The sequence below is a fragment of the Macaca thibetana genome, chromosome 1 (genome assembly GCF_024542745.1).
Source record: "Macaca thibetana thibetana isolate TM-01 chromosome 1, ASM2454274v1, whole genome shotgun sequence".
Classification (NCBI taxonomy): domain Eukaryota; kingdom Metazoa; phylum Chordata; class Mammalia; order Primates; family Cercopithecidae; genus Macaca; species Macaca thibetana.
The window spans coordinates 51110815-51130115 of record NC_065578.1 but is presented as its reverse complement, the minus strand read 5'-3'; the positions used below and the strand labels follow the sequence as shown (position 1 = coordinate 51130115).

The following is a 19301-nucleotide window of genomic DNA, read 5'->3' as shown; positions in this document are numbered from 1 at the left end:
AGAAAAGGACTGGGGGCTAGTCTGGTTAATTGGTTGTCATCTTCCTGGCCTCACTAGATTCTCAGCTCCTAAGAGTCCTTATTAATGAACCTGAGGAAAAGGTTACCTATGGACCTACTAATGAAGAATATTTCAGGAATCTGACAGTAATTGGGTGGGGTGCATTTGGGGCTATTCTGCTAAACAAAAGAGGCCCTTGAGCTGGCTAGACCCATGAGTTGGTAACTTCAGTTTTCACACTCCGGGTACCTTTGAGATGACAGTAAAGACATCTCCTTGGCATGACACAAGAGCTCCCCCTGTTTGGCCCCCTATTGACTCATCTCTCACCACTTAGGATTTTCTGCTCTAAGGATAACAAACTGCTATGGCCCTTTTGGCATAGACCTAGGCTGATTTTGCCCCCTTATCTGTGCTGTATTCATGCTGTCTCCCCTGCCTGTTGTGCTATGCTAGACATGCCTGTGCTCACACATACACTCACAGTGATGTGTCTTTGTCTAGCTGATATCTGCTTAAGCATCAGCTTCTCCAAGAAACCTTCCCTGGTCTCCAGGCTTGGTTAGATGCTTTCTGTGTGCCCTGACGATCTACCCTGGCTTCCCTCCATTCCAACACTTATTACCCTGTAATATTGTCAGTGTGTCTATCTTCCACATAGACTAGGGGCTCCTCAAAGGTAGGGGCTGTGTCTGATTCACCTCACTGTCCCCAGTGCCCAGTACAGGGTCTACCATGCTCATTGAGCTGAGCTTTCATGACCCACACTATCCGTATCCCCTCAACCACACCCTCCTTGCTCATTCCCACCTCTTTAATTCAACTATTCATTCCACCAACATTCACTAAGCAGCTACTCTTCTAGCTGGTGCTGGGACTCAGAATGACATAGTTCCTGTTTGGGGAAGCTCCCTGTCTATATGGACTTCTGCCATGCAGTGTAAAAAGTGCTATGGCAGGAGGAAGCACAGAGGAGAATGAAGATACCATATGTAAGCTGAGTCCTGAAGAATGAGAAGAAGTTAGGTGAAGAGTCTAGCTTAATTATTTTTAATGTAATTTATTTGTGTATTCATTTATTTATTTATGGTCTCGAACACCTGACCTTAAGCAATCTTCCTGCCTTGGTACCCCCAAAGTACTGGGATTCCAGGCTTGAACCACTGGCACCTAGCCAGTTTTGCTCAGTTTTGACTTTTTTTTTTTTTTTTTTTTTTTTTGAGACAGAGTCTCACTCTGTCCCCCAGGCAGGAGTGCAGTGGCACAATCTCAGCTCACTGCAACGTCCCCCTCCCAAGTTCAAGCGATTCTTCTGCCTCAGCCTCCCGAGTAGCTAGGATTACAGGTGTGTGCCACCACACCTGGCTAATTTTTGTATTTTTAGTAGAGACGGGATTTCACCATGTTGTCCAGGCTGGTCTCTAACTCCTGACCTCAGGTGATCCACCCACCTCAGCCTCCCAAACTGCAGGGATTACAGGCGTGAGCCACCGCACCCGGCCTGAGTTCTGATTTTAAAGGCTCACATCCTCACTAACTTCAAGAAGCTTCCTCCTCCTCTCCTTCCCTGCCAGCCTCTCCCTCTCCTGCATCCCTGCATGACCTCTGGTTTCCTCTACCTGGGTTAGAATGTTACAGCTTGTTCTGTTGCTGTTCCAACTGAGAGTGAGACAAGGAGGCATAAGGGATAGACCTCTGGCCCATCTCTGAGTCTCAGTTTTCTTGTCTGCAAATTACAAGTGATAACCTTTACCTTGCCCCACCCCACTCACATGATTGCTTTTGTATTTGTGAACTGTTAATGTGAACTGCAGATGTGAGAGACTGATGCCTTTATTAGTATGTCTTTTCTACGACTATAATTGATCTTCCTGTATCTGTATCTCTAACACTCAACACAAGACATGACACAAGGTCAATGTTCAATAAAGACTTGGTGGGCCAGGCACCGTGGCTCATGCCTGTAATCCTAGCACTTTGGGAGACCGAGGCAGGCAGATCACCTGAGGACGGGAGTTCCAGACTAGCCCGACCAACATGGTGAAACCTCATCTCTACTAAAAATACAAAAATTAGCCGGGCATGGTGGGCACCTGTAGTCCCAGCTACTCAGGAGGCTGAGGCAGGAGAATTGCTTGAACCTGGGAGACAGAGGTTGCAGTGAGCTGAGATTATGCCACTGCACTCCAGCCTGGGCGACAGAGCAAGACTCCGTCTCTCAAAATAAATAAATAAATAATTAAAAAAAAAAAAAAAGACCTGGCTTATTGATTGATCTTAAGTGATGAAGACAAAGACCCTAGGAGACAGTAGAGGTTCAAGGAAGCTGGGAGTAAGGTGGGCCAGGAACATATAGGAAAGAGAATTGCCATGTATTCGCGTGCCAATCACGTCATATACTTTCATGGATTTAATTTTCATTACTATCCTATGGAGTAGGTAGTATTCACCTCATTCTACAGATGAGGAAACAGAGACTGGGAGCAATTAGGCAACTTGCCCAAGATCACGCAGCTAGTAGCTGCCCTCTGTACAATGTGGCATGTCCTCCCCTCAGTGCCACTTCCTCACAAGGGATTTGTACCCCTGGCCTTGAACTGTGTCCTCATCTTCATCTGAGCTGAAAACCTATTTACTTATTTACCTGTCTGCCTCTTTACTAAATAAGCAATACATTCCCTGCACCTCCCCAAACACTGCCACTTGTGATAAGGCAGTCAAAGACTGGGTAGTCAATTTTTGTGATGTTCATTAAGGAAAAACAATATGCTGGAGGGTCTCTGAAGCTGACTGGGTTTCTATGGCCTGAGGATAATGAGCCAGCAGCTGCCTCCTTCATCACATGTCCACAATTAGCAGGCACTTCTGCCGCTTGTCTTTCTCAGGTCAGGAAATGGGCCACGGGAGAGGCTGTCAGCTGGAGGGGTGGGCTGGCAGGAACGGCGTGTGCCTTCCAGCCAGAAGGCTGGGAAAAGAGGGGCTTTGTTTATACCTGGGCTGCTTCAGCCCTCTCTGTGGACGGTGGAATAATAGGGAGAAAGAGGGAGGGGGAAAGAGATCCCTCCTTTGTTAGAGAAGATGATAAAGGAGGGAGAAAGAGATGGATAGGAGGTAGGAGGAACAAGTTGAAAGAACAGAAAGAAACTGTCTTTATAACAGGCCACTTTTTTACAGCAATGTATTCATCATCTCACTCACTCCTCCCACCTGTTCTTGGTAGGAAGCCACTGTTGTTTTCCTTATCTGACAACAAGGAGTCTGAGAATTAGAGAGGTTAAGTGAGCAGAGAGGTGAAGTGACTTGCCCAGACTCAGATACTGTTAGTTGGATTAAAGCAGAGGAGGTCAAAGACACTTGTAAAGGAAGAAAAAGGTATAATTGGTGGGGGGGGGGGGGAGCCAAGTGAAAGAGAAAAGGGGGAAGAAATGAGAGGCAGAGCTGTGTGTGGACTTTGCAGACAGCCAAACCCAGGTCTAAACCCAGTTTCCGCTGATACAGCCACATGACTGTGTGAGTTATGCTGTCCCTCATATTCTCATTTATAAATTGGAGATGTTATTTACCCAACTGGTTATTGTGAGGATTAAAGATGATATCAGTAAAGCTCCTAGCATAGTGTCTGGCATATAGTAGTTGCCCCAAAGATATTAGGAATCCCAAGGAGAAAGTGGAAGGGACACAGGGGAAAGGCTCCGAAAGAAGGGAAAGAGGAAGGCAGACAGACAAGAGAAGTGGGAGAGGGCCAGGGACTGATGGAAAGTGCCACTTTTGCTTCTAAGGGCTGCCACCAAGTTGACCAAGATTCCTCAGGTAGAAAGCAGCCTTTTTGAAACAGGAGGGCCTTTGCTGTGTCTCTTGGGACAACCAAGTTCTGTTCATCACAGAAAGTGTCGCTAAGGGTCTCAAGATACAAAATAGACAAGAACGTTGCACACCTCAGATGTAGTTTTCCCTGGGCCTTTTGTTGGGTTTGTGGAGGGAGGGTGAGATCTGTTGGATCGTTTCAGTGGAATTCAGGGAGGGGAAACCCCACTAAGTGGAAATAAACCAGTGTGGCTATGGGTGGAAAGGGCAAAGAAGACTTATTCAGTGTGAATCTTGAGGTGCCTCCTAGAGCCCAGACTGGAGCTGGCCAGCCTAGGGGGAATGAGAGGCAGGGGAAAGAGGAGGAAAATCCCTGTGAAAAAGTCCAAAACTGGGGTTTCTCATACTGGTGCTTTTCCTTATCTTGGGCAAGCTAGCTTACTTCTGTAAGCCAGTGTTTGCATTAGTGAAGTGGAGAGGATCTGACTGACACTTCTTCCCCAAGGGCAACATGAAGATCAAATAAAATAATCTATGTGATAAGTGCTTTGGAAACTGTGAAGTGCTGTGGACACACATTTATGCATTTGTTCTGTCAGCAAACACTAATGACCCCCTTTGTGTCAGGCACAGGGCTATACATTTCACATACATCGTCTTGCCTGATCCTTGAAATAACTCTATGAGGTAGGTAAAATTATCCCTTTTTTACAAACCAGGAAATTGATTTGTAAAGAGAATAAGTGACTTAGCCTGGAATTAAACAGCTGGGCAGTGGTACAGCTAGGATCAGTCTGACTGAAAGACCAGTGCAGGAAACTCCTGCCCTGGGCCGTCTCCTTGAAGCAGAATCACCTGTCCATGGAATTGGGCCTCTTTGCTTCACTCCTGAGCACTGGAAATATTAATCCAGAGTGCTTGGGCTGAGGGCACAGAAGGGTTCCAGCAGAAGGGATGGAAAAGGCCTTATCTGTATCTCTCCTCTTTCCAGGGTTTGATTTCTTTGAAGCCAGTGCGAAGGAGAACATCAGTGTAAGGCAGGCCTTCGAGCGCCTGGTGGATGCCATTTGTGACAAGATGTCTGATTCGCTGGACACAGACCCCTCGATGCTGGGCTCCTCCAAGAACACGCGTCTCTCGGACACCCCACCGCTGCTGCAGCAGAACTGCTCGTGCTAGGCAAGGCCCACCTTCCTGACCTCCCCTCGTTGTGGCCCCACACCCAGTCTGCTTCTCCCTGTTACACACTGTCCAGTCTCAGCCCCGACCAAGATGAGCTGCTGCTGTTCTTTGCCTGCCCCCAGGGTTCTCTGCAGATGTTCCCAGTAATAGATACTCAGCACTAGACTAACAGAACAGGTCACTACATGGGTGGAGATTCACTTTGCAAAAGAAGACTCTGTTTTATGAAGGGGATTCACTACAGGGACTTAAAAGCAGTCTCTTCTCTGCCTTTAAAATGAGAGTTCCTCCATTTACCAAAATTTGACACACCCACATTCTTCAGGGGCATGCCAATTGCGTAAAGTGAGGCTGGCCTGCATAGCTAATCCTATTAAAGACAACTTCCCAAAGCACAACGTGCTTGTTTCCTATCGGGCTCCCTGTGGGGCTTTCTCTCACTGCAAGTCAAGCTTGGGCTCTCAAAGCCCTGTGCCTGTTACCACGGATGCCCACAGGGCCTGGGCAGTTGCTGTGGTGACAGGCAGAGCTAATCTTCAGAGAGCTCAGACTCTCTAATGATGCTGAAGGAGCAAAGGCTGAGTCAGAAACACACTTAAGAGAAAATGATTATCCCCTACAGAATGTCAGAGGTTCCTGCTATAGGAAAGAGCAGGCACATATGCTCAAGAAAGACAAACAGAGAAAAAGAGAAACAGGCAAGATCAAGACACAGATCATGAGTTTCTGATTTTGCTGCTTTCCAGTTGGTTCTTAACTGTGGGAACTTAGTAAAATTGGCGATTGGTTCTTAGACTTCTAGAACCTGAGGATTTTAGAGTTGATGGGATTCCCAAATTTACCTAGTTTGACTAGTCAATTCTAACCTTCCTTTTTCTGACAAGTGACTGTCAAGCCTAACAACCAAATCTCTTTCTTCTAAAGCACACCTTCTAGGCAGGGACAAGAGCTCATTTTCCACACCATCTTGGTTAACTCTCATAGAAAGTTTTCCTTGCTTCAAGCTCAAATCTGCCTCCTGGAAATTCTTCTTCTTCCCTCCCTGTTGGTACCAGCTCTGCTGTCAGAGACTTCACAGTCTCTGCCCTCTCTGCCCTGTGACACCCTCGGACTATTTGAGAACACGAATCATGACTCCTGGGACTTGCCTTTTCTCTAGGTCAATACCTCTATAATTCCATCGGCTGTTCTTCATAGGCTCTTCTCCCCATCCTGCCCCTTTCCTGCAATCCATCTTTTAATTGCTCTTGAGCAGTCTAACTGAGAAGTGTGATTTGAAGCAAAATAAATCTAAGGTGGTATGACCCTGAAAAAATTGAGAAAATTGAACTCAAAGATCCCGATCCCAGGCCGGGCGCGGTGGCTCACACCTGTAATCCCAGCACTTTGGGAGGCCGAGGCGGGCGGATCACAAGGTCAGGAGATCGAGACCACGGTGAAACCCCGTCTCTACTAAAAATACAAAAAATTAGCCGGGCGCGGTTGTGGGCGCCTGTAGTCCCAGCTACTCGGGAGGCTGAGGCAGGAGAATGGCGTGAACCCGGGAGGCGGAGCTTGCAGTGAGCCGAGATCGCGCCACTGCACTCCAGCCTGGGCGACAGAGCGAGACTCCGTCTCAAAAAAAAAAAAAAAAAAAAAAAAAAAAAAGATCCCGATCCCAACCCCATTCTCCTGGGAGTGAAACCTTAGTTTCTACCAGAGAGCGTGGGAAACCACTTCTGGTGGAAGCCCCTTAATTAAACACCTGAGGAAAAAAAGAAAAGAAACTCAGAGACCAGAATGAATTCGCTCATTATTCTAACTTGCTTGGCCACAGGGACATATTTGGTTTGGGCTGAAATAATGACATAGAACTGGCAATGATTCCAGAAAATCTTTCTTCTATATCATGGTCTGAATCCTCAGCCGCCTCAAAAGTCAACGGGCCAGGGGAGTCTCTCCCCAGTTTTCTCTTCATTTCAAATGAGGCTCATTGTCCTAGAAAAGTATATTAACTAGCAACTAGTCCAATGACTAAATAAAAGGACCATCCAGGGCACTGTGGCTCACACCTGTAACCCCAACACTTTGGAAAGCCAAGGCAGGAGGAACACTTGAGGCCAGGAGTTCGAGACCAGCCTGAGCAATATGGTCAAATTCCATCCCTACCAAAAAAAAAAAAAAAATTAGCCACATGTGGTGGTGCACTCCTATAGCCTCAGCTACTTGGGAGGCTGAGGCAGGAGAATTGCTTGCACCCAGGAATTTGAGGTTGCAGTGAGTTGTAATCATGCCACTGCATTCCAGTCTGGGTGACAGAGTAAGACCCTCTCTCTCTTTATCTCTCTCTCGCTCTCTCTTTTTTTTTTTTTTTTTTAAAGGAGTCAGCTCTACAAAGATGCTGCTTTCTTTGATGCAATGCAGAGAACAGAGCTTTGGACTTGGAATCAGGAGACCTAGACTCTGTCATTAAATCAACTGTGACTCTGGACCAGTTACTCCCCATTTTTGAGTCTTGATTTCCTACTTATAAAATGAGGGAGCTTATTTGGATGATCTTTAAGGTCCCTTTTGGCACTAATAACTTGGTGACTCTTTTTTCTTACCTTTACCATTTCAGTTGATCCACCAAACAAACCTGAGAGATCAGGATCGGTATCCCAGTGTTGTCTTGGCCAACTCTGATGTCATGCTTACTCTGTACTAGACATTCTTCCAAGCATTTTACATGCATTAACTCATTTATCTTCCCAACATCTTGTGAGGGAGGCACTACAGTGAGCCTCATTTGAAGATGAGGAAACAAAGGTACAAAGAGGTTCTAGCTTGACCTCTAAGGTCACATAGGAAGTAAGTGGTAGAGCTGTAGTTCACATCCAGGCAGTAAGTTCCAAGGTCTGTGTTCTTAACCACATTCTGGGCTGCATCTTTTATAGACAAACTATGATCCAGAGGGATTACGAGAATTGGATCACATACCAAGAGAGTGTTAAAGCCACATTAGGATTCAATTCCAGGGCCATCAGTTTCCAAGTCCACTGGAGAAAAGATGTATATCTCTAATCTGTTAACAAATTGCTCAACTACTCAGACTAATCCGAGGTGATGGATGTCTCATGCTCAGGAAAGGCGAGTCAGTCTCTGAGGCAACAGATCCCATGGGCCTGGGTAGAAAATGCCCAGTGCTTCCCAGTCCTAAGTGCTGGCTTTCCTTGTACCTGCCTCTGCCAGGCAACACTTAGCAGGCTCCCAAGCAGCAGGAGCCTCCATGCTCCACTTTGAACAGCCTCCATGCTCCAGCAAGGGGGCATTTGTGAAGAGTGACTTGATTAACTTTTCTGACCATGGGTATAATACAGTTGCTTCAGAGGGCAGTGATTCTGGGTGTGATTTTTACACTGTAACATTGTATACAGTGTCACAGATAATTACTGTTTTTTTTCTGGTCATTAACACTCATCTACTTTAGTACTGGGATTTCAGACCAAGGTTCTCATGACCCCTGGATATTTTAGTATCTGTATCCAATAATCTTTTCTCTCCTACTGAATATTCAGGCAAAGATCAAATTGTTTTCTTTAAAACTGTCAAATTCTGTAAAACTCAGGAGCCAGTTCAAGGAAACAGGCGTCTTCACAATAGATGGAATCAAGAGTTAAATGTTATAGTGGCAAGCTCATCTACTGGGCAACAGACAACCAGACCTACTTGTGAGATGGCAGCTCCCCAGCCCTGCTCTGTGACCTCATTTCTGTCAAATGAAAGGCAGCAGCTTCCAGCTGATTGCAGCATAGTGGTCATCAATCACAGTAATAGCGCAATTAGCCACCAAGGTTCAAGCTGCATAATATGTGTTAGTGGCAACTTGTCCTGGATTTAATCTTCCTAAACAATCCAAATAAAATATTTAAAAACTCTTGACTTCTGGCTGGGCGCAGCAGCTCACACCTGTAATTCCAGCACTTTGGGAGGCTGAGGTGGGCGGATCACCTGGTTCAAGACCAGCCTGGGCAACATGGTGAAGCCCCATCTCTACTAAAAATACAAAAATTATCCAGGCGTGGTGGCGGGCACCTGAAATCCCTACTCAGGAGGCTGAGGCAGAGAATTGCTTGAACCTGGGAGGCGGAGGTTGCAGTGAGCCGAGATCGTGCCACTGCACTTCAGCCTGGGTGACACATCAAGACTCCATCTCAAAACAAAACAAACAAACGACAACAACAACAAAAAACCTCTTGACTACTAAAGAGGCAAAAGTAGGCCAAAAGTGCGATACAGTATTGTGTTTGTTTATATCTATTTTAAATGCATGTGTATCTGTAAATACAAAGTGATTCGTGACTTATTGTCTCCTCAGTCTGTAGCATTATTAACTTCTAGGAGCAGCAGTCGGGTATAGTGTACTGAATGGTCACAGACTCATTGATCATCAGATCTGGAAAGGAGCTTAGAGAAGATCTGTTCCAGCCTCCTATCTTATAGAAGGGAAGGTTGACGTCCAAGGATTGGAAGGAAATCTCCTAATTATTCTGAGAGTACTGCAGTGATGGCGCCAGGACTAGGTCCTGGATCACCTCTAAGAAGACACTTAGCTATTTGAGTATCGACTAGGGCCTAGCATTATTAAGCACTAGATAAATACAGGTGAAAAGAAATGATCCCTGCCTGCAAGGTCCTTATGGTCTAATGGAGGTGCTGTTTCTAAAATATTGTTATCCCAATTTGGTAGTCAAGGAAACAGTCCTGGAAAAGTTAACATGCTCAAGTCACCCACTAGTATCATTTGAACCCTCCTCTCTCTGACTCATGCTCTTTTAAATTTTTTTCTTCAGATTGTCTTAGAAGGGTAGATGGGATATACCCTCTGGTAGTACCAGGCGCCCAAGGATTCTTAGAGTTAAATAACCTCAGTTAATTAAATAACCACAATTGCTTGGTGACCGAAGCCTTATAACGTCCGCAGAATAATACCATTCTCCAGACCTGACTCCCCAACTCTTATCACCTGCTCCTGCCGCCACTAAGCTCCTTGCTTGGATATCAAGTATATCCAGGAAGGCTAAGAAGTATATGAGGAATGTTTGTTTGACTTTGTTTGCCAACAGTTTGGGGGAAGGGGAAAGAACTACAATAATCAGTGTCCTGGGATCTCATTGATTTCCGATTCCCCCTCCCAAGCCTACACCCAATTACCTGCCATAGTTGGGGAATCAAGTAGCATCCTGTGGCTGGAAGTAGATGTAAAACACTAGTCCATGAGATATAAATACTGTTAAATGATGGCTTTTTAAGGTCCTGATCCGTTATATGAAGTAGGCAAAATTCAAATTTATTTATTCATTTATTTTCTCAACAAATGAATATATATTATGTGCCAGGATGCAAGTAGTGGCAAATTAGGCACCGTTCTTGCTTTCATGAAACGTATAGCTTCATGATTTAGTCTAGACATTGTCAAATCATCACCCAAATATAATTACAAAGTACTCTAAAGGAAAGGCACATGATGCTCTGAGAACATTCACCTGCGAAACCTGAATCACCTTTGAGAAACTGTTTCAGGGGCTCTTGGAAGTCTACTGCTCCCAGATATCTCTGCTACCCACTGGCCATTGCTTTACATTCCTCAACTTAGCTTTCATCTTTTAGTGCTAACCTTTGATGGCTGATCAAATACAAATGCCCCAAGAAGAGTAAGGATACGAGAAGGAATATCTGTACCTGTGAAACATTGTTAGGCTGCCTGGCTATGAGTTCATTGTTGTTTTCTGAAGGACATAACCAACCACTCCAAAACGTATAGGCTTAAAACAACAAACATGTATCATTTCTTATGATTCTGTGGGTTGGCTGGGTGGTTCTTCTGGCTGAGGCAGGATGGTCTAGGATAGCTACATCCATATGTCTGGGGTCCCAGCTGAGATGACTGGGGCTGTTGAGGCCTTTCTCCCTGTGGTGTCATCCTCCAGAAGGCTGCCCAGATTTGTCCATATGGTGGCAGGAGTTTCCTCAAAGCAAGAGAGGGCAAGACCCAACACAGAAGCACTTTTCAAGCTCTGTTTCCATCACATTTGCAAATGTCTCACTGATGAACACAAGTTCCCTGGCCAAGCCCAGTTTTAAGAAATGGAGAAATAGGGCTAGGCTTGGTGGCTCAGGCCTGTAATCCCAACATTTTGGGAGGCCGAGGCATGCGGATCACTTGAGGTCAGGAGTTCTAGACCAGCCTGGCCAACATGGTGAAACCCCGTCTCTACTAAAAATACAAAAATTAGCTGGGCGTGGTGGCGGGCATCTGTAATCCCAGCTACTCGGGAGGCTAAAGCACAAGAGTTGCTTGAAGCCAGGAGGAGGAGGTTGCAATAAGCCGAAATCATGCCACTGCACTTCAGCCTGGGTGATAGAGCCAGACTCAGTCTCAAAAAAAAAAAAAAAAAAAAAATGTTAGGGGAATAGATGCCATCTCCTTATGGGAGGAGCTACAAAATACAGTGACCAATTTTTCAATCTACCACAGGAAGCATCCTCAGTTCTCTGAAACTATGTCTGGTACGTGTCTTGGGGTCTTAAAACGTGGCTCTGATGGTATCACCAAAGACAAGTGGCAAAATCGTTTAGGGCAGGGCAGTCTTATCATTTGTTTAGTAGTTATCCGAAGGATTTACTTTGGAGGAATCAAGACACTTCTAGATGAAGAAGTTTTGATGCTTGTTAAACAGTCCATTTGGATACTTCTTAGCTATCCTCGAGGGATGAATCTGACTTCTCATTTCACAGGATTCACCGTAGATAATGGTTGTAATTCCTACCTGAAGTTCCTGGCCAGAAGCCCAGCAGAAAGATTCAGTATATGCAGAAAAGATGACTCCAAAAACAGTTGGGCCTTCTGTTCTAACTGTACTTCCTTCCTTGACGTACTCGTCTAGTCTCGAGGCTTTAAATATCAAGTCTTTGATAATAACATGTGTACCTAAGTGCCTACTGGACATTTTCATGTCTCAAACTTAACATGTCCAAATTGAAACTTGTGATTCTGTCCCCAAACTTGTTTGAACCCCAGTCTTCACAGAAAACTGGGTGCCATCCTTAATTCTCTGATTTTTCTCTTTTTCTTAGCCTCCTTGTCTAATCTAGCAGCAGATCCTAGGGTTTTACTTCTAAATATATCTCAAATCTGATCATTTTTCTCCATTTTCATTGCCATGACCTTGGTCCAGGCCACCATTGTTTTCTGCCCTAGAGAGCTACCACAGAGTTCCTAACGTTTCCCTACTCGCATAATTACTCCCCATTAGTCCATTTCTCTCACAGGAGCAACTCTCTCTATATATATTATTTATGTATTTATTTTTTGTAGAGACAAAGTCTTGCTATGTTGCCCAAGCTGGTTTCAAATTCTGGCCTCAAGCGATCCTCTTGCCTTGGCCTCCTGAGTCACTCGGATTGTTTGTATGAGCCACCTCAATGGCAATCTCTTAAAAATCTAAATAAATGAACAGCTCAGTAACACTGAGGTTTACTTCAATACCCCATACGAAAACAATCCAAACCTTGGCAAGGTGGTGAAACCCTGTCTCTACAAAAAATACAAACAATTAATTGGGCATGGTAGCCTGCACCTATAGTCTCAGCTACTTGGGAGGCTGAGGTGGGAGGATCGCTTGAGCCCTGGAGGTCAAGAATACAGTGAGCCATATCCATGATTGTACTCCTGTGCCACTCCAGCCTGGGTGACAGAGCAAGACCCTGTCCCCCTCTCAAAAGAAAAAGAAAGAAAAGAAAAAGAAGAAAAGGAAAGAAAGAAACGAAGAAAATTCAGAAACTTCCATTATTAATAGTACCTATTTTATTGATTCTGTTTCTAGCCTGAATCTGCTTCTAACTTGCTATAGGATCTCTGGTAAATCATTTCCTGTAATAAGCAACTATCACCTCTCTCATTGTTTCTTTCAGAAATAGTAATCTCTTCTTTAGTAGTACTACTACTCCCTTACCCAAACCAGGTGATTCTAGTGAAGACTGTCATTAAAGGGAGCATGTGACCAAGCAGGGCCCATCAGAATCTTTCCCTACGATTTTTATAAAAGCTGGACCTATTCTTTTTCCACTTGAGTGGCAAATATGTGAAGATATGAGGTCTAAAACTGTGATGGCTTATTCTCCACTCCTGTGTAGATTCTGGTCTATAGTAAGAGAAAACAAGGCCATTAGGCAGCGGGCAGCAGAGACAGGTGAGAAAGAGTGTGGCCTCTGGTTTTCCAGACCCTGATTCTGGTTTCTTGAGGCTTGGCTGATCACCTCTTCCTTTGATTCTGTTAGAAAGCTCAGCGTATCTTTCTTTTTTTTTTTTTCTGAGATGGAGTCTCGCTCTGTCGCCCAGGCTGGAGTGCAGTGGCCGGATCTCAACTCACTGCAAGCTCCGCCTCCCGGGTTTACTCCATTCTCCTGCCTCAGCCTCCCGAGTAGCTGGGACTACAGGAGCCCGCCACCTCGCCCGGCTAGTTTTTTGTATTTTTTAGTAGAGACGGGGTTTCACCAGGTCAGCCAGGATGGTCTCAATCTCCTGACCTCGTGATCTGCCCGTCTCGGCCTCCCAAAGTGCTGGGATTACAGGCTTGAGCCACCGCGCCCGGCCAGCTCAGCGTATCTTTCTAATAAAACCCCCCTTTGCTTTGCATGTTGGAGTTAGGTTCTTATCACTTGCAACCAAAAATATGTTGTCTCCTCTTTGGTTCTCAGTTTTCTCATTTATATGTCCTTCTAGCTCCAAAGTATAGAAATTCTAATTAAAAAAAAAAAAAAAAAAAAAAAAAAAACTGGGTCTTTCCGAAAATCCCACTGATATGGACTTTCTGATCCAGACTGTATAATCTGGAAAAGAAGCCTACCCTCATCTCCATCCTCTCTTCCTGTACCTGAAGGAACGAAGAAGAGGGATTTCTCAAGGTGAGAAGCAGTTCTCCATGGACACTGATGACAGCACAGGCAAAGGTTCCTATGACTAGGGATCACTGTCCACACAGAGTCTGGCTTCCCAGGTTTCCAGCAGGTAGACGAAACAGCTAACTCCACTGCCACTCCTTTCTCCACATCCGTTCCTATTTCTCAGCCATCTCAGTGACATCCACCATCTTGAGAGTCAACTACTGACTAGACTGAGTTGTGTGCTTCTGTTTACTTCTCTTCTGTCTTTTTCAAGTGGCCAAATAGCAAACGCTTAAATAGGAAATCTCTGGGAGACTTGAATAAAAGACTTTGGTTGGTAGAAAATCATGTCACAGAAAGACTAATAGACAGCAAAGTAAGTCAGCAAGTCCCTGAGCAGTAGGATTAGGATTCCTGTCTCCTTTCAGATTCGAATGCATCTCTTTCTGGGGTTAACAGTGGACTGGGATAAAGCTAAGAGGTTGTGTAGCTTGGGTTAAGTCATTCTTATCTCTGGGCTTCAGGGGCTTAGACCAGATAGTTTCTATGGGCTCTCTTGGTGCTGATGCCTTCGGGTTCTGTGGCTGTTTTCTGTCAGAGCTGCAAGGGGCAAACAGGATTTTGGCAGCAATCCTTTCATTACTAAAGCTTCCTTTCTTCTCGGGTGCAGTGAAAAGAGCCAAGGCTGTGTGACCCCCTCGTCACTTAGCCAGGTGTATGGTCCTGGTTTCTGAGGCTGCCAGAAAGTATCTTAGCAATTTGTGTCCGGTGGTCCATGCCTGACTATCCTAGGCTAGGTGTTCCTAAAGAGTAACAAGAAGAAGAAGAGAAACAAGAATCTCTGACACTTGTTGAGAATAGAGTCCCATTTGTTTGAGAAGAGACACCAAGCAGCCATGTTTATGTGCCAGAAATGCATTCCACCTCAAGGAGGACTAAATTAATGGACCAGTGTGTGCCAGGCTAAGCTGGGCAAGATCTTTCTGAGGATAAACTCTGCCATGCAGCTAGAAGCCTGGAAACTAAAAGGACTGCATGTAGTAAACTATCTTCAAACCCCTGTAAGCATCAGACCACAGGATGAGGTTTCAGAAAGTCATAAGGCAGAGTAGTTAAGGCTACAGGGCTCACAGTCTGACAGACCTGGGTTCGATTCTTGGGTCTTCGTCACTAACTAGTTTTGTGACTTTGGGAAGATGACTCCGGAGCCTCAGTGAGTTTCAGTTACTTCATATATAAATGAAGTAATAATATCTACTTCACGGGGCTGTTGAAAGGATTAAACGGAGAATGGGTGTAAAACCCTTAGCGCAGTGTCATGCACACACGGTAGATGCCGAACGTGTGATGTTGGCACTACACAAAGTAATCCCAATCAGGCAGAGGTAGGCAGGCAAATCTAATCCAGGATCTTTTGTAAGGGGACTGAGAACCAGAGAATGGAGAAAGCCAGTGTAAACACCGTGAGCAAAGGAGCAAGAGGGTGTTGTATAAGTAGGAGATGGAGCCTGGACTTACTAATTGGATCAGGGTAGAAGAATCCAGCCAGGACCAAGGGAGGAGAGTCCAGGAAAATGCCATGAGCAGCTCTGTAGCATGACCTTGTTGGGCTGGGTTAAAGTAGGGGCTGCCACCAGTCACCTGACGGAAAGGTACCTCATGCACTTCCTCCTTCCCCCGGAGATCAGCCTCCAGGAGTGAGGAGTGAGCCCAGAATGAGAGTTTAGAGTGCTCTGGAGCCTTTGTTAGAGGTACCCTTCAACACTCAGAAAACCAGGATTCCAGAGATCTGGGTTTGAGTCCTGACTTTGCAGCATACTAACTGTGTGATCTTGAACCAACATATTTTCACCTAATGAGGCTGACAATCTTCCCTACTTCACAAAATAGTTATGAGAGTCAAATAAAAGTACATTTTAGAAAGTGAAATGCTGTGGACATTTAAGGTGGAGCCACTGTGAGAGTCTTGGGGAGAAGATGGTATTTGTCTCAGAATGAAACCGAATACACCCCTCCCAGAGACCTTTCCAAGGATCCCCTCCTTCCTTTAGCTCCTTCCCCCAACCTCAATACACATTCCTGTCCCCGGAACCTAACCTCACCAAAAATACCCGGGCCAACATGCCTTACACCCAGAGGTTTGGTTGGCTTCAGAGAAACTTCTGGAGGCTAAAAGCAGCCAAGAAGAATCAGCCACTACAAGCTGGGCCTGGATGAACAGAGCAGTGAGCTGTGATGGGGCTGGGGTCCAGGAGGAGCAGGCAGGAGACATAATATTCAAATATTATAACAAAAATCATCGATCATGTGTTTGGCGCTTTACAGTTCCCAAAGCACTTTCCCATCCATGCCCTGATGATCTTTGATACAACACTGTGATGTGGGTTTTATTATTCCCAGTACAGATGAGGAAAATTGAGGCCTGCATCAGTGAAGCAATCTATCCAAGACTACATAGAGAAGGCAGTAAATGGCAGGGTTAGTCTCAGAACAGGGTAGCGTCTGTACCCCCTGCAGTGGGCAGTCCTAATTCTGAACTTCACCTATCTGGGGGTAATAGAGGGGAGCAAGAGGAAGGCTGCTGAAGAGAACACCTAAACATCTGTTTTGTCTAATATGACTTCCTCTGCTTGTGGGAGAGAAGGAAGGAAAGGAACACATTCCCCTTGCCAGCCCCACAACCCCAACAAAATTAAACCCTGGAGCAGGTTGAGCAGCAGCGGCTTCCCTCAGATCCAGGAGCCAGGGGCAGATGATCTATCTCTGCGGCCACACAGAGATGTCACCGTATGCAGTTTGCATGTCATCTTCAATTCCCCGAACTGCTCTTTCTAATTTATTCAACCGGGGACCAGGCTGGTCTCATGCCAACCTAGGAGATGCAGTATGAGCAGAATTCCTCAGGAGGAACAATTAGCAAAAACTGAAGTTGTCTCTCGATAGGCCTGAGCGGAGAGAGGAACAATAGCTCTCATGTCTCTCCCCATCAGATTCGAATTAAGCAGATGTTCTCATGCTTTTTTCTTCTTCCTATGTTCTGTATACTGACACCTGTTCTCAGTGGCATATGAAATATGAAATGTCATGTGGTGGTGTGAGTTTGTATAAATATAAAGGAATATATATACACAGTAGCAAAAGAGAAGATCTCATTTACAAATGTCTATGGTGTTTCCTTGTTCTGTGTTGATCTGTTTTGTGGATACAAACTGAATTTTCTTAATGTATCTTCTATCTCTATTATAGTGGCAATGATGGTATATGCATTAAAGTTCTTCTGAATTGTGTATCATTTGTAGAGTGACTCTTTCCTGAGTTTGTGCTAAGAACTTCGGGCAGAGGACACTGGCCGCAGCGACTCATGCCTGTAATCCCAGCACTTTGGGAGGCCAAGGTAGGTGGATCACTTGAAGTCAGGAGTTCAAGACCAGTCTGGACAACATGGCAAAACCCCATCTCTACTAAAAATACAAAAATTAGCGAGATGTGGTGGTGGGCACCTGTAGTCCCAGCTACTGGGGAGGCAGAGGCAGGAGAATTGCTTGAACCCAGGAGGTGGAGGTTGCAGTGAGCTGAGGTCATCCCATTGCACTCCAGCCTAGGTGACAGAGCAAGACTCCGTCTCAAAAAAAATGAACTTTGGGTAGAGATTCTTGCATTCAGAGATCTTTAAGAGGAACTGGAAAATAGATCCAGCACTGATGCAACAAAAGACACAATATGATACAATAGCTCATGATGGACTCAGGAAAGCGGGGTATCAGGATGGACTACAACAATCAGGGAAGGCTTCATGGTGAAGGAAGGACTGACATTGCAAGAGGTCAGGGAGTGCCTATTAGTGTGCACTTCTGGAGACCTGATGGGCTGTGGCTCTGTGCTAGGTGGTATAGAGGTTGCAGAGAATAACAAGGGGCAATGTGTGCCTCCCAGCAGCTTACCTCAGTATTAGCTCATAGTGGAGGTTTAAGATACATTGCTGGATGGCACGTGGGAACAAGGCTGCTGAGCTGGAAAGCAGAGAGTCCACAGGAAAATGAAACCAAATGCAGACAGAACTCGCAGCCCCAGGAAGGGGCAAAACCTACTCCCTACCCCCACCTCTCCTCAAAAAGTTTAATAAGTCTAAGCAGGCAGCATATTCAGTCCAATTTTACTCCATCCCCACCATGATATGCTAGAAACCTTTTCCCTTTCTTAGCCTGGTTAACTCCTACTCATCTGCCAGCACTCAGGCATGGGGACCCCGGTGGGCCAGGGAGGTCACAGAACTTTGGAAGCACAGAGCAGAGATAATGGAGGTGTCAGAGATGCATTCAGTTGGAATTCCTTTCCCTCCCTCCCTCCCTTCCTTCCTTCCTTCTTTCCTTCCTTCCTTCCTTTTATCCTCTTCCTCCTTCTCCTTCCTTCCTCCCTCCCTCCCTCTCTCCCTCTCTCTCCCTTTCTTTCTCTCTCTCTTTTCCTTCCTTCCTTCCTTCTTTCTTTCTTTCTTTCTTTCTTTCTTTCTTTCTTTCTTTCTTTCTTTCTTTCTTTCTTTCTTTCTTTCTTTCTTTCTTTCTTTCTTCTTCTTCCTTCCTTCCTTCCTTCCTTCCTTCCTTCCTTCCTTCCTTCCTTCCTTCCTTCCTTCCTTCCTTTTTTCTTTATTTCTCCCTTCCCCTTCCCCTTCCCTTCCTTTCTCTTCTTGGCATTTTAAAGATCCCTGTATAGGATTCTTTCAATTACAAGGGACATAGACCCACTTTTAGTAGTCACACAGTAAAAGAGGGGATCATGGTGCGAGGGAAATTTGTTAGCTCATGTTACTTATAAAGCCCAGAGCTAGATCTAGCTTCAGGCATAGATAGAAGCAGGTGACTAAATTATATTGTCAGAATTCTCTCTCTCTCAGCATCACTTTTCTGTGGGTCAGCTTTATTCTCAGGCCACTCCAGCCTTATCCTACTCATATAGCCATCTGGACAGAGAGAGAATGCCTCTCCTTCAGTAGTTTTGGCAAAAGCTCCGGTCATGCTTAGAATAGTCTAGGATTAATCATTATGCCAGGGGATGGGGTGTTCTGGTTGGCCAACCCTAGATTTTATGCCAATCTTGAGTTGTAATGTGGGGTCAGTCCCACCCAAACCAGATGAACTGCAAGTGGAAGAGGCATGGTTGCCCCAAAGGAAAATTAGGGTGCTGTTTCCAGAAGAGAAGATAATAGATGTTGTCCAGGCAAACGTACCAGCTAGTCACAGGAGCTACAGAATCAGATCACTCCACAAAAGACATCCAAAAACTGGACTGAGAATGAGAATGGGTTATACCCTCAGGATATGGGGATGGAAGGAACAGGATGGGTAGGGATGTGGGGAGGGGCAGAACAGAAGCAGCCAGCTGAGGGCAGAGCAGTCAAAGGTCAGTACATGTGATTG

The 19301-nt window shown here is 45.4% G+C and overlaps 1 protein-coding gene across 1 annotated transcript in view; it reads left to right on the top strand.

The window, feature by feature from the left end:
* RAB3B (RAB3B, member RAS oncogene family) overlaps window positions 1–17177 on the top strand; it is an 84443-nt gene extending 67266 nt beyond the window's left edge. Inside the window, exon 5 of the mRNA XM_050803566.1 lies at window positions 4796–17177. Within this exon, the coding sequence (XP_050659523.1) occupies window positions 4796–4983 (188 nt within the window). The 3' untranslated portion in view covers window positions 4984–17177. The remainder of the gene's footprint in view (window positions 1–4795) is intronic.
* Window positions 17178–19301: the final 2124 nt, after the last annotated feature.